Source organism: Glycine soja, chromosome 12, assembly GCF_004193775.1.
Source record: "Glycine soja cultivar W05 chromosome 12, ASM419377v2, whole genome shotgun sequence".
In the NCBI taxonomy this organism is placed as follows: domain Eukaryota; kingdom Viridiplantae; phylum Streptophyta; class Magnoliopsida; order Fabales; family Fabaceae; genus Glycine; species Glycine soja.
This window is the reverse complement of record NC_041013.1, coordinates 1,392,363-1,407,598: the sequence shown is the minus strand read 5'-3', so window position 1 is coordinate 1,407,598 and position 15,236 is coordinate 1,392,363. Positions and strand designations below refer to the sequence as shown.

Here is a 15,236-nt window from a genome sequence, read left to right as displayed (position 1 = left end):
TGTGAAAAATTAAGAAAATGTTAAAGTTCACCCCAAAATTTAGGGAGATAGGTTTTGGTAATAAGACAAATATGAAGAGCGTCAAAATGATATAGGAACCAATTCTATGCCCACATAGTAAACTTTGAGATCAACTTCACATATGCACACCAAATCAATAATTAAAAGAAAACATAAAATATAGCTACAGGTGATATTAAGTCTCAAGTGATTAGTAACAGTTTTTTTCTTTCTCATTTGATTTATAATGTGTTAGAATTTATTATTTTACGTCGAAATTTGCAAAACTATTTTTAAAACTTAAATCCAAAAGTAACCTAAAAAAACTCTCCTCAAGTTCCCAAACTCCTTCAAATTAACGTTTCTAAAAGCTCTTTATTCTTATGATTTGTTCTAAGAAATAAGTTACTCATCCTTATAAAGAGTGTGTGATCCAACTTCATCTTTTAAAGAAAAAATAAAAATAAAAAGTTAGATTAAAGAGTACTTAAATGTGAGTATTTTTTAATGTAAAATTGAAACTTAGCCAAGAGACGACTAATATTAGCAATTTCTACCAAATCCCATTTTTTATTAAGAAATTTTATGTGAAAACTATCTTTTGACTGAATTATAGATAGATACAAATCCATCTAATCAAATTTAAACGGCATAATTACTTTTTTACAACACTCTCACGTACCGGAGATACATGTTATTTGGAGAGAAAAAAAATATTATTTTTTAAAATAAATAATTGTTTCACAAACTTGTTGTGTAGTATTAATTTAAACAAATCAGCAAAAAATAATTATTAATTTAAACAACTGTAATTTAAATAATTGTTTAAGAAGCTTAAACAACTTGTAATTTAAAAGTTAAACCGGCGAGGACCAAGAAAATTGTAAGGCTTTTAGTAAACTAATATTGAATGGCACTTTAATTTACTTGGCTCATGTTCCGATCGATTTACTACTGATCGGAAATCGTGGTGCTCTTTGGATGTTGGAGATGGAGATGGTTCATGGTGCACGTGTGCAGTTGATGTGAGTTGACTATGTTGGTTGGGGGTGTTGAGAAAAAAAAAAGAACATTTTTGTGAATGAAAACATGCTGATGGTTACTGAAAACTGATTCCACTAACTCAGTTGTATGAACAATTTGATCACTTGATTTCTGGAAGGACAAAAAACAAATGCAGCCATGTGATTTGGCATGCAACAATGTGGAACATTTGGAACGCAAGAAATAATCGCGCATGTCGTCAACAAGCTGTCAAGGTTGCTAAAGTTTGAGTTCATACGCTTTATTACATGGCAATGATGACTACTATACAAGCGTAAGAAATGTCATTACATTTTCATATCAGATTGGTACTTAAATCTGGTTATGTGCATGACTTCTTGTCTGTGAAAACCTTCTGATATAAGTAGACCTTTGTGCTGGGAGAAGGAGAATTGAGGTGTTTTTTTTTTTTATTATTATTGACTTTTTGAAATACATGTAACTTAGATTGTTAGATCTTTTGTATATGTACACCTTGTGCATGTAGCTTTTGCTACAATTATATATATATATAATACAACTTTACCTTTTAAAAAAAACGAGGTTCATTGATTATTTTTATTCTATTTTCCATATATTTTCATTCCATCTATCTATCTTTCTATATTTCTCTTAAAATCAAACACTTTTTTCATTTTATTTCTTAATGATTTGCATTCACTTTCTTTATTTTTATTAATCTTATTTCTCACTATTTCTTTTCTTTTTATTAAGGGGACTTGATATCTTATTTTGCAATAAATTTAAACTTTTAATATTTTTTAAATGCACATATAATATTGAATTAAAAACCCTTGGAATGCCGCCCCTTCATCATGTCAGTAATTTAATCGAACAATCATATACGAAGCAGAGAAAAAAAAAGAAAAAAAACAAATTAATTTGTCAGCAGGGAACATTTTGGTCAACAATGTACTACTACAAGTTTACAACAGAAATTTGCCAACGAAAAAATAATGTTTAAAAAGCATGTCAGCGTCAATTTAGTTTAATAAAATACATGCCCAGTTGACTACTAATGCAATATGGTCTACTTCAGTTGGCGTGCATATTTGAAAATTTAGAAAAGAGAAGATAATAATAGTAGTTAAAGAGTAAATTTGGTGTTTTTCTTTTAATGATTAATTAAATATCATAATCTCTTTAAGTAGGAATAAGTGGAGCAAAACTTGAAAGTAGGGTGTTTTTTTTTTTAAAGTAAGGAAGAAAGAAGATGAGCAGCAACTCAGGAAAAGTGGTGTGTGTGACTGGTGCTTCTGGTTTCATTGCTTCATGGATCATCAAACTGCTTCTCCAACGTGGTTACACTGTCAGGGCCACTGTTCGCGACCCATGTTAGCCCCTCTTTCACCTTAGATATGATTAACCAAATATATATTAATTCTTGTCATTTTAATTGTTCTACTTACTTGTTTTCAATTAACATCATTAATTAACTTGACTGACGATTTTTATGTTTATTGATCCATCCAGCTAAACCCGAAAAGGTTGATCACTTGCTCAAACTTGATGGTGCAAAGGAGAGGCTACATCTCTTTAAGGCAGATCTGCTGGAAGAAGGTTCCTTTGACTCTGCTTTTGAGGGTTGTGATGGTGTCTTTCATACTGCTTCACCCGTTCATTTCATTGTTACTGATCCACAGGTTCATTTCATTCTACATTTTTTCATGCATTTCATAAGTAAAGGTTGATAAAAAATTGTTTCTGTTAATAATTAAATTTGAGTGTAACAATTCAACCTTAACTTCAATATATTAATCACTTGTACTCAATCTCTTATTACATGCAGAATGTGTTATGTTTTAGTTAGCATTTCTTTTTTAAGTTGAAAGTGTTTGAGATCCCATATCTACTATAGATATGGTCAAACTAGTGTATATAAATGAGAGACAACTCAACTTCTTATAAGTTAGTTGTATTAGTTGAGTTAGACCCAAACAAAATTTATAAGGCAAGTTTATTTTATTAATTGATTTCAAAATAGATCAGTTTTCTTGTTGATTGCTTTTAAATTTTTGTTTTCCTTATTTTTTCAGAATCAGTTAATTGATCCAGCGATTAAAGGAACCCTTAACGTTGTTAAATCATGTGCCAAATCGCCATCTGTGAAACAAGTTATTTTAACTTCTTCTGTTGCTGCCGTTTTATATAATGGAAGGCCTCGTACCCCCGAGGTTGTAGTTGACGAGACTTGGTTTTCGGATCCAGACTTCTTAAGGGAAAATGAGGTATGTGTCATTTTTTTTTGTCTTAATCTTCCTGTTTACCAGGAAGAATGAATCTGATTAATTTGAAATAATGCTACATGATTAATCTTCCTGATTAATTATTCAATTTTAACTTCAGTATCCAATTACCTGATTGGTATGTCATCTTCTTTCTGAATAATTGCAATTGAGAAATAATGCCAATGCATTAATTCCATTGTGCACAAAAGTAATAATTGTTCATGTGTAGTAGTAGTAGTAGTATGTTAATATGTTTCTACCATTTTCTATATTTTTTTTTCAGAGGTGGTATGCATTTGCAAAGACTTCGGCAGAGGATGCTGCCAGGAAATTTTTAAGCGAATACGACATTAAGTTGGTTGTTATTAACCCATCAATGTCCATAGGGCCTCTCTTGCAACCAGAGCTGAATGCAAGTTCTTCTTCAATTTTAAACCTAATCAATGGTAATTTTTATTTAGTGATCGATCAAGTCTCATGCTCTTCAAGCCTTTTCTGTCAAAAGTGAATTGAAGGGAAGCAAATAACATGGAAATAGTATAAGAAAAGAACTCTTATAATATAACTATCTCTAGCTCAATTTGAAGTTAATCATAGTATCTGCATTTTACTTATTTAACACTACTTTCATGCTAGAGGAGCTTATATATGTTCCCTCATTTATAGGCTCACATCACAGGTTCATGCCCCTGGATTTGTGTGCGTTTAGTACTAGTACAATTCATAATGAAGTCAATAAGAAGTTAAGAACGGTCTTTTCATGTTTGCATTTTTGCTAACTTTGAGGCACAAAAATAAATAAGACGAGATAAAGATGGAGTGTAGAATAGTAGTAGTCATGAAGATTAAAAATTACACATACATCAGAGGACAAAATTTTGTGCAATATTTTGTGTTCTTCTTCAATTAAAGTTTAAGTTTCATATATGTAACCCGTATAATAAAGGTCGATATTAATTAGTTACCTCGTCAAATCCCCTAAATGAAACCATTGATTTAAATTACGAGAAACTAAAAAAACATTATGTGCTATATAAGATACGGGAGAAACATCCATATCTTTGAATTGACCTTCGACAAATGCAAGACTTGAGCCCTTCAAGTGCTTGTTGAGAATGAATTCTGATTTCAGTCTTTAAGAAAAACCATGTAATTGGCGAGTTATCTTTTCTTGACCATGTCATTGGTTTGTAATGAATTATACTACACACACAAATCCAGAAATTCTTGACGAGTAATATACTCCACTTCCATTCTTCCCCCAAACAAGAACTGTACTGTATCTTAACATAATAGTGACTCTTTCATTTGGTTGATGCAGGTTCACCAACGTTTTCAAATAATAGTTTTGGGTGGATCAATGTGAAAGATGTTGCAAACGCGCATATTCAAGCATATGAGATTGATTCAGCTAGTGGAAGATATTGTCTGGTTGAAAGAGTGATACACTTCTCCGAACTTGCAAAAATTTTACGTGATATGTACCCAACTTTACAGATTCCAGACAAGTAAGTTTGATTATGAGAAAATAATCTAATGCATTTACAGTTTAAAAGAATTTAAAGTCTATATTTTATTGAACAAGTTAGCAATTTATAGGCCCTTCAATTACTCCGCACAAATGGTTTAGTTCTTTAATTTGATAATGTTTGAGTTAGTCGTTCTTTAGGGTGCGTATTGAGGTTAGTGTGTTAAGTTATAAGTTGAAAACTTGAAATGAACTAAACCTAAAATCAGCGTGAGTGACAAAAAATTTGCTTCTCCGTTTCATGCTTTGGAATATGTGAATGCCAGTTTGCATTGTTGGAAACGGATATTCAAACATCTTATTAGTCTTTAAATTTATAAAATTTGTATGGGTTTTGTTAGTGTTACTGTCCTTAGAACACTAAAATACTAGTTAAGGAATTAAAATAAGAATATAAAAATCATGAGAATTTTCTTAAAGACTGAAATGAAGAATGATTTAAGGACTAACTTGATATGTCCTTACAATTTCAGGATTATCTTGTATAATAATTAAGCATAAGTGTTAATTATAAATAGGCATGGCAACTGGGTGGGTTGGGGTTGGGTTTTATTTACCCCACCCCCGCCCCCAACTCCCCATTTCCCTTCCCCCCCCCCCCCCGAAACCGACGGAGATGTATATTTACATCCCATCCCCGTCTCCGATGGGGGTCGGGTTTTTCCCGTTTCGCCCCCGACATTTTTATAAAATTTTATTAAAAAATATAATTTTTCATAAAATAAAAAATATAATTTTAAATAAAACATAAAATTCAATTCAACACTAACATAAAATTTAATCTAATAATTTCATATTTCGATGTGTAATATATATTAATAATTAGCGGGGCGGGTTCGGGTACAAGTTCAGGACGGGTATTGAGAATCCCACCTCCGACCCCGACCCCGAATTTGGTTATCGAGGAAAATCCGACCCCGACCCTGGTCAACTCGGATTTTCCCTGTCAAAATCGGGGTGGGTCCGGGGCGGGCCCCATGAATTCGGTCCCCGTTGCCATGCCTAATTATAAATCAAGAATGATTTCATAACTAAGTTGGGGATTTCTCATTTAGTATTTCTATAACTCCAAAAATTAATATAGATATATAACTTCTAATGTTTATTTACTGTCTAGTTTGAAAAGTCAATTACATGATTAAAATTGAAAAGACTGTGTTGAAGTTGATATTGTAACCTTTGTTTAATGGAGGATTACAACCAATCGAGCCTTATTGAAATTATCTCATGGCAATAGTTTCATGCAGTATTAGCATTTGCTATAATTCAAACCAACCAGTACTAATTATAACAAATGTTCTTTTTGATATTACAATAATTCTCATAAGGATTGAGTATATTGGTAAGTGAATTGGACTTCCGGAGATAGCAAAAGTGATCTTTGAAAAAGCCCCTTTTGACAAAGGTTGCCCAGCCAAATTGTTATATATACGTCTGAAAGAATAGTTCTACATATGATAGATGTTAAGATACATACGAAATTCAAAAAAGGAAAACACTTAAACTAGGGGGAGGGGGGGATCATATTTTTAACCACAACTTGGCCAAACTTATTGGTGTGTTCATCAATTATATTTTATATTTAAGGAGTGATTTTTTTCTTGTGATTTATCTAATTAATAACATCTTCACTTTCTTAACAATGCTATCAGGTGTGAAGACGATGAGCCTTTTATGCCAACATTTCAGGTTTCCAAAGAAAAGGCAAAGAGCTTGGGAGTTGAATTTATTCCCTTGGAAGTGAGCCTCAGGGAGACAGTTGAAAGTTTAAAAGAAAAGAAGTTTGTGGACTTCTAGTTCGTGATATCTCCTTGAAGAATAAATATTGATAACACTAACTTTGTCTAGTCAGTGATTTTGGTTTCAGAAACTCCATGCTTAAGGGGAAATTATTAATGCGAAATAAGGCTTGTATTAATCAAAATATACAAGTCGGATTGAATTTGTTTTGAACTTATGACTTTGCTTTGCATTTACAATTGTGGAAATTTCTATATCTTTAAGGTAGAAAAAGAGGCATTTTTAGGGTGGTCCCTTGAATTTGAATGGAGCTTGGGGATTGAATTTATTCCTTTGGAAGTAAGTCTTTGGGAGACTGTGGAAAGCTTGAAAGACAAGAAGTTTCCCAATTTTTATTTCTTCATGTCTCTCCTTGATCAGGAGTGAACGTTGATAATCTCAATGGCATTTCGTCAATGATTCTGGTTTTAATACCTCTATGCTTTAAAATAAATTATTGTTGTTTGCTAAAAAAATTATTGTTGTGAAATTTAAAGTTTGTAATAAAATATTACTTCTCGGTTTTATTTCGGTTTGTACTCCTGATTCGTGAAGATAAACAACTTATAGTATGAGCTTCTAATAAGTATCAAGCTATTTGTGGTCCAAATATATTATTCTCTTTGATTACTATGCTAATTTTTTAATTAATTTTAAACTCTTAGAAATTTAAATTAATAGACATTATACATACCAACCTTAATTCGAGTAACACTAGATTTAAATATATCTTTTAAACAAAGTCTTAACTTCAAATTATATAGATGAAAAAAATTATAATTAAAAAAAAGACTTTGTTAAAGGTAATAAATCATATTTTTGAGAAAAATTAGTTATCAAAAAAATTAAAAAAACATTGTATACCTATGACATAATAATAACACATTAAATAGAAGTAGATTTCAATTGATTTGAGTGCTATTTTTTAGGTTATATGACCCAACTTGATAGTATTTTTATTTTTTTCTAAAAAAAAGATTTCTTTTAGTTGAATCTTGATAAGCATTTTCTACTAGTAATTGCTATTTTAATACTTTATATATTTTTTAATGACTTTTTATCATGAACTTTATGCATTTTATAACAAAAATATCATTTTTTATATTTTATTAAACATTTTTTAAAAGAAAATTATATATATACTAACCAAATGAGTGAAATGACTCAAGCCAAATCAACTCATATTTGTCCTAGTTAGATATCAAAACCGTTTTCTTATATTGTAACATATGTTTTAACTTTTAATATGAAATATATGATTAAATTAAAAATTGAGTACATATTTTAATTACGTTTAGTGATCTGAAATCAATTAGAAAGCCATAAAATCATAATTTGGGTAGACAGATGTCGCGCGTGAGCAAAATAACAAACAGGTGTATCTAAGGAGATTATTTTATCTCGTAAATAGTTTTTTTTTTTAAATGAACAGATTATTCCCTCCGGTCCTTTAAAAAAAATAGAATTAAAGTGTATTTTATATTATAACTTATTTATTATAAATAGCACCATAGCATATGAATAATATCTAAAATATTAAAAATCATAGTAAATTAAATAGTTTTATAAATATTGAAAATTTATTTAAATTAGTCTCTAGATATTAATAAATATATTAATGTAAAATTTAAATTGATAGATATTTAATATTTTTATTATTTTAGATTAAAATAAAATAATATTTAAGGGATGAAATTAATAGTTTACATCTGAAGTTTCGTCGGATATGTGCAATTTGCTTGAGAAGGAGACGTATAGAGACAAAAACTATTTTATATTTCAATTATTATACTTAAATCGTTTAAAGATACAGACCAATGAGTCCATACAAAAAAGACTGACATTATAGTGTTGCCTGAATAATATGGGCATCGCACTGTCTCACACCTAATTATTTATTTATCTAAAACATAATAAACGATTTATTAAAGAACCCTAGCAAATTTTATATTAATATTACCCAACGGAATTGTGCATGATTACCTAGCAATACTTTAAAATAGTAAAATACATGTAAGCGCACACGTCATGCACAGTGCTGGGCAATCATATTCAACTGCTATTGTTTCTTTTTCTTTTTTCTTTTTTACATACGAAGGGGATAATAAATTTACTTATACAAACTACTCAAACCTAATCGTTAGGTATTAATTGAAAAGGAAATAAAAAAAATCATGAAAATATTTAAATTTTTATTTCTAAAAATCAAATTTTTTCTTCTTCAAATAAATAACAAAAAATATTACTATCTATATTTTAATACTCTGTAAAAAAAAACTATATTTTAATACTATTTCTCTCTCGTCCAAACAGAAGATAGAAAATTATCTTATTTATCTGATCAACTTTGTAGACATTTTTTTAATCCTTCATGATTTAGTCAAAAGAATCCAAGATGGAAAGGTCAAATTAGATTAGTTAAATGGCGAATCAATCTTACTGGTTTGAACAACTCAAAGAATTGATAAAAAAAAAAAGCATTAGTATAGTATATGTTTAAAATATGTTTAAAACTTATTTCTATATTATTCACGATTAAAATTATGAACTATAAACTAATTAATCTTTTCATCGACGGAAACAAAATAATATTTTCATCGATTCAATAATTAATCCAATTTTAATTAATTATTGGATCAATGGTTAAGAAACATTTAGGCCCTGTTTGATAGAGAGCAGAAAAATAAGTGACGATGAAAATAAAAAGAGAAAGTAAAAATAGGTAATAAATAAAGTAGGAAAATAAAGATGTTTGGCTGAAGGGAAATAAAAAAAATATAAATAAAAAAGACAAAGATATGAGTGAAAATATGTTAGAGTTAGTATAGTATATGTTTCACCAATTTTAAAATTATTTTTTCTTTAATTCTTACCTACTAAATTCTATCACTTATTTTCATCATTTTCAAATGATTTCTCTTTTCTAAACCAAATATGTTGTTAATGATTTGGCCTGCTATAGTCCTTTAGCAAACTCCATCGCTAATTATTTTTTATATGGATTTATAACAGTTTACTTACCTTATTTCACAACAAATCATTTAACAATATGTGAGTATGATCGAGTTTCATTACACTTTTGGAAGTCAAAATTTCAAATTAGAGAATAAATTTTGACTGTGAGTTATTAATTTGGCATATTTCAAGTAAATTCAAGGTCGGAATTTAATTCCCTTGAAATAAAAGTAATATCGTGTTACTTTGTATTGACAAAAATATTTTTTAATATAATATTAAATTACTATGGGGAGATTATTCAAAAGATTAATAGTTTTACATTCATTTTTTTAAAAAAATATTTTTATAAAATAAAAAAATAGAAAGTTGTGATATTATCTTAATTATCATGCATATAAATTTTAGATAAATTAAATATTGATAGGTAAGTAATGTTTTAAACAACATTTACAAATATTTTGAAAATTATACATTAAAATAAATTTAACTGATAAAAATATCAAATAGGAAATTTTGTATAATTTACTCCTCTAATATGAACTCCAAATAAAAGTATATATATTATGTTCAAAATTAATTGAAAAACTAACTCAAAAGCTAGTTAGTTGAAATTTGAAAATTAGTTGAAAGCTGAGAAAATATCTTATTTAATCACAAGTATTTAATAAAATCATCTGTAATTGAAAAATATAAAAATACATAAATTTTACCTTAAACAAAAAAGATTGAAAAAATATAATAAATTTTTAAAGATAAAAAAGAATAAAATATAAAAAATTAGAAATTAGAATTTTATAAAATACTATTTAAAGTAGTGTTTAAAAAAACGTTAAAAACTGCTAGAAAAAATTATTTATTAAATATTAAATAAAAAATTTAATTAATAAAAAAATAAAAAATTAACTAAAATATCTTATAAAAATACATTTTATATCTAAAAGTATTTTTATTACTCGAAATAAAAGTAGTAATGTCACAATCAATTTTTAAAATAAGGTTACCTATTGGAGACTAGAATCAATGAATCGAAGCATACAGAATATGTTTATTGTTTAGTTTAAGAAAGCAAGTTTGGGTTTAATTGGTGGAAAAAGGCAAAGGCAATTCACATTTGAATATTTGGTCAAAGACAGGGCTCTATATAATGGGATGCAAGCGAACACCGTTGAAAAGAAAGTTGAAGAATATGAGCAGCAGCGCAGGGAAGTTGGTGTGTGTCACCGGTGCTGCCGGTTATATTGCTTCATGGATTGTCAAGTTCCTACTTGAACGTGGTTACACTGTCAGGGCCACTGTTCGAAACCCAAGTCAGTGCTTTCTCTTCTTTCTATTCACCAATATTCTTTTTTCTCTTTCTTTCTCTGTCTTTTAGTTTTTTGTTAGTCTTGATATTTTCTTTAATAGTTCCAAATTTTTTATTTGATTAATTCTGATGTAAGTGTTCTTGGAATCTCTTCTTTCAGTTAATAAAACGTACATCTTACATAACAAAAAAGTTTAAAAAACAAGTCAGCTATCTTAGTAAAATTCCATAAAAATTACTTCAACTCCAAACTCATTTAAATTTTATATAAACTTTTTTCAACTCAAATTTGACTTGGTTTAAGCTTGATTTAGTTTAAAATTATAATTATTTTACATGTTTTTATTTATTTATTTATTTCATGCAAAATGAAATAAACATGAAATAATTAAAAAAATAAATTATACAAATTTATTAATGTAAAATATGTTATTCAATATATATATATATATATATATATATATATATATAAATAAGGAATCAAAATATTTTTGAATTATTTATGATTCAAGTTTAACTCGTTTATTTAACTAGTTGAATTTTTAATTTAAATTTAATTTATTTGGTTTATAAATCAACTTCAATAAATTAATTATCCAATTAAGTCTCAAATTATATGAATTGGTTCAATTTATTACTAGCTCTACTTTTTTAAGTGTGTATTCTTTTAGTAAAATGATTAACATTATCTTTTAAATCAATTTTTCATTCAACACCCAAATAAGAGCATACAAGATGATACATGTAATAATGTTTCTTATAAGTCAAAATTAGCCTATATATAAATTAAAATCAACTTTTAGATAAATTAAATAAAATAATTTTTATAAATTAACCTATTCATATGTTACTTATAACCCGTTTGAGGAGTTTAACATTTTAATTTTTAATTAATTTTCTCTTATAAGTTTTTTTTAAGAAATTTATCCAAACAAATTTTAAATACTATTTTCTTCTCAACAAGAGAAAACAAAGATAATAGTCTAGAATGTAGATTATATGGTCCCTATGATTAATATTAATCGTGGTGACTAAATTGAGTAAGATCGTGAATGAGTGAATTCATTGCCTGCAGATGATCACACGAAGGTAGAACATTTGCTAAAACTTGAAGGTGCAAAGGAGAGACTGCACCTTTTTAAGGCAGATCTTTTGGGTGAAAATTCTTTTGACTCCATTGTTGAGGGCTGTGATGGCGTCTTTCATACTGCTTCTCCTTTTATTATCAACGTCAAAGACCCACAGGTTTGTTTATTCCGTTTTGCTTTAATTTGTTCATAAATTAATAATTGAATGTGGTATGATTTCATGGTCAAAATTCAAATGAGTATTCAATTTTAACTAAGTTGTTTTTCTGATTTCAGGCTGACCTACTTGACCCAGCAGTGAAGGGAACTCTTAATGTTCTTAAATCATGTGTAAAATCGCCATCTGTGAAACGAGTCATCTTAACATCTTCTGTGGCTGCAGTTGCATATAATAAAAGGCCTAAAAGTCCTGAAGTTGTAGTTGATGAAACCTGGTGGTCTGATCCAGATTACTGTAGGGAATTAAAGGTATGTGTTTTCTTTTTCCTAATCCATATTCAAAAGTTGCAATTGAATAACACGTTTTCCATATAAAGATCCATTTTCTAATGTATTTGTTCCGATGAGCAGAAAAGTAATAATTAGTACTACTATTTAGTGTGACTATGATGTGTTAGTATTGTGGTTAACTTTGTAGCCATTTGATATTTGTGTTGTCAGCTGTGGTATTTACTTTCAAAGACTTTGGCTGAAGATGCTGCCTGGAAATTTGCCAAAGAAAACGACCTTGACTTGGTTGTTGTTAACCCAGCAATGGTTGTAGGGCCTCTTTTGCAAGCAGAGCTTAACACTAGTGCTGCTATTATTTTAAACCTAATAAATGGTAATTATGGTTCATCCACTCCATGATCTTATGCTGCAATTGAATTCTAATATCAGCTTTAATTCTCTGCATCTGAGTTACATTACAATTTACATTATGATGATGTATTCCAATTTCCAAACCAAATCCAACTCAACTGCTTTTCGGTCTCAAGTGAAATTTAAAAGGGAAACAGAATATATTATGTGCATGCCGGACAAGAATTGTCGTGTTGTTTTACAAAATATATGATTGATTTGATTGATGCAGGTTCAGAAACTTTTTCAAATGATACATATGGATGGATCAATGTGAAAGATGTTGCAAACGCCCATATTCAGGCATATGAGATTGCTTCAGCTAGTGGAAGATATTGTTTAGTTGAGAGAGTGGCACACTACTCTGAACTCGCCAGGATTTTACGTGATCAGTACCCGACATATCAAATTCCAGAAAAGTAAGTTTATTTATTTCTGTAATTCCTTCAATGCTTGTAAATAATATTATATGAATTCGGATTCCCATTTAGTGAATGCTTTTCTGGCTTGTCTGCAACTTGATTCAATGCTGAAAATGAGAAGATTAAATAAACATTGGACTTGCTGTAGCTATGTTTGTTTGATGAATGAATTCAAAAGTACACACTAATTCTACACTTTTTTCCCCCGTCTCAATGTAAAATGACCTCATATCTTTTAGCTAGCCTAGGATATTTAATTATTTTGAAGCACTAATTATCTCTTGTTTTTCTGCTTTAATAATTGTTTGCTGTATATTGTCATGTTAGATGATGTCTATCTATTGAATTAAGCATGAAGTTTAGTATTCCTTTTGTGTCTAGTCTAGTTTAATGTTAATGTCATGTATTTTGATCGTTTTGCACGAGGGCTTATCATAAGTAATAGTACAGTACTTTTTTGGATTGTCATTTTATTGTTATGAAATATGACTAATTTTGCTTATTTTAAGTCAAAGAACCTAATAATATGAATTGTAATTGGTTGACCTAATAAAAAGATAGTGCACGAAAATTAAACACTTCAAATTTATCATAGAACATATATAGTTTTTTTTGTGTGACCCTTAGTATCTAAAAGTTATTTTTAGATTAAATCCATTTTAGAGATGATTTTTTTAATATTTATTTTGTTCATTAATAAAACTAAAATCCTAAACTATACGTATAAAAAAAAAGTTACATTTCTATAATCATACAAACTTTAGTAGAATAATGTGTTTTTCAAGATAAGCTCAAGTATAGCAAATTTAATAATATATAGGCTATATAATACAGATGTTGAGTACTCGCGCTGAAGGTATAAAAATCATGGGTGATTGATTGGTTATTGAAACATAAATGGCACATCATTTTATGAATGAAAAAAGGATCAATTTTTTTTTTTTGTATGTCAATATTTATAGTTAAAGATTATTATTCTTTTTGCCAAAAACTATCTTTTTATTTTTCTAAGACTAATAGCATTTTCTCGTTCATGTAGGTCTGCAGACGATAAGCCTTATGTACCAACATTTCAGGTTTCCAAAGAAAAGGCAAAGACCTTGGGGATTGAATTTATTCCTTTGGAAGTGAGTCTTAGAGAGACAGTGGAAACTTTGAAAGAAAAGAACTTTGCCAACTTTTAGTCTCTGATATCTCTGCTTGATCAGGAGTGAACACGTTGAGAATCTCAACGGTGTTTCGTTTGTGGTTCTGGTTTTAGAATCTCATTGCTTGAAAATAAACTATTGTACTGAAATGTCAAGCTTGTGTGTTGTAATAAAACAAGATTAATTGTTGGTTTTATTTCGGTTTGTACTCATGAAGGAAACCAACGTGTGGTATAAACAGATAATAATTAAGTATCACGCTATTTCTAGTCCAAATATATTCTTGTCAATTACTACAATAGCTATTCCGACTTATAAGAATATTAAGAATATATTGTTTAATAATATTAACAGTTGATTTTTTTACACTAATTCTGTAAAATATTCTAAACTTTTAATTATAAAAAAATCCTCAGGAGCCTTAAAGCTAATTCCAAAAGAACCTTCAAAAACATAGTTTAAAATTGGGTACCAAAAATTCATGAAAATAATAAGATTTCAACAACAAATTAAGAGTATGCTTGGATACAAGTTAGAAGTGTTTTTAAGAATTTTTTTATTAAAGATATATAATTTTTTTTTAATAGAGAATCTCTCAAAAAGACTTTGACTTTATATCCAAAATCATAAATAAAATGCAACTAAATATATTGCAAATAGTTAATGTTGCACGCAGTGTAAGGAATGAAAATGAGGATTATGAATCGAAGTCTAACAAAATAACCAAAGATAGAGATTTCATGTTTAAAAAATAGAACACATATATTTATGAACACCAATAGCAACATACTAAATATCACACATGCAAAATCGATCACTGTACAGACACATACTATCAATTGTCAAAAAAGATCATTCATTATCCTCTTGTCAAACAGCATCTCATGTCACTCTCTTC

The 15,236-nt window shown here is 28.6% G+C and overlaps 2 protein-coding genes across 2 annotated transcripts; both read left to right on the top strand.

The window, feature by feature from the left end:
- Positions 1 to 2,210: 2,210 nt before the first annotated feature.
- LOC114379944 (cinnamoyl-CoA reductase 1-like) lies at positions 2,211 to 7,013 on the top strand. The gene is made up of 6 exons (XM_028338787.1): positions 2,211 to 2,378; positions 2,518 to 2,687; positions 3,081 to 3,272; positions 3,556 to 3,718; positions 4,594 to 4,780; positions 6,453 to 7,013. The coding sequence occupies exons 1-6, from the start codon at positions 2,258 to 2,260 to the stop codon at positions 6,595 to 6,597; spliced, it is 978 nt and encodes a 325-aa protein (XP_028194588.1). The 5' UTR covers positions 2,211 to 2,257; the 3' UTR covers positions 6,598 to 7,013.
- A 3,653-nt stretch (positions 7,014 to 10,666) lies between these two features.
- LOC114379943 (cinnamoyl-CoA reductase 1-like) lies at positions 10,667 to 14,614 on the top strand. The gene is made up of 6 exons (XM_028338786.1): positions 10,667 to 10,844; positions 11,916 to 12,085; positions 12,205 to 12,396; positions 12,589 to 12,751; positions 13,001 to 13,187; positions 14,230 to 14,614. The coding sequence occupies exons 1-6, from the start codon at positions 10,682 to 10,684 to the stop codon at positions 14,372 to 14,374; spliced, it is 1,020 nt and encodes a 339-aa protein (XP_028194587.1). The 5' UTR covers positions 10,667 to 10,681; the 3' UTR covers positions 14,375 to 14,614.
- Positions 14,615 to 15,236: the final 622 nt, after the last annotated feature.

Coding starts and splice junctions, on each gene's coding strand:
- LOC114379943 (XM_028338786.1), top strand. CDS start 10,682: ATGGGATGCAAGCGAACACCGTTGAAAAGAAAGTTGAAGAATATGAGC. Junction 12,086..12,204: donor TCAACGTCAAAGACCCACAG/GTTTGTTTATTC, acceptor TTCTGATTTCAG/GCTGACCTACTTGACCCAGC. Junction 13,188..14,229: donor ACATATCAAATTCCAGAAAA/GTAAGTTTATTT, acceptor TCGTTCATGTAG/GTCTGCAGACGATAAGCCTT.
- LOC114379944 (XM_028338787.1), top strand. CDS start 2,258: ATGAGCAGCAACTCAGGAAAAGTGGTGTGTGTGACTGGTGCTTCTGGT. Junction 2,379..2,517: donor GGCCACTGTTCGCGACCCAT/GTTAGCCCCTCT, acceptor TGATCCATCCAG/CTAAACCCGAAAAGGTTGAT. Junction 4,781..6,452: donor ACTTTACAGATTCCAGACAA/GTAAGTTTGATT, acceptor CAATGCTATCAG/GTGTGAAGACGATGAGCCTT.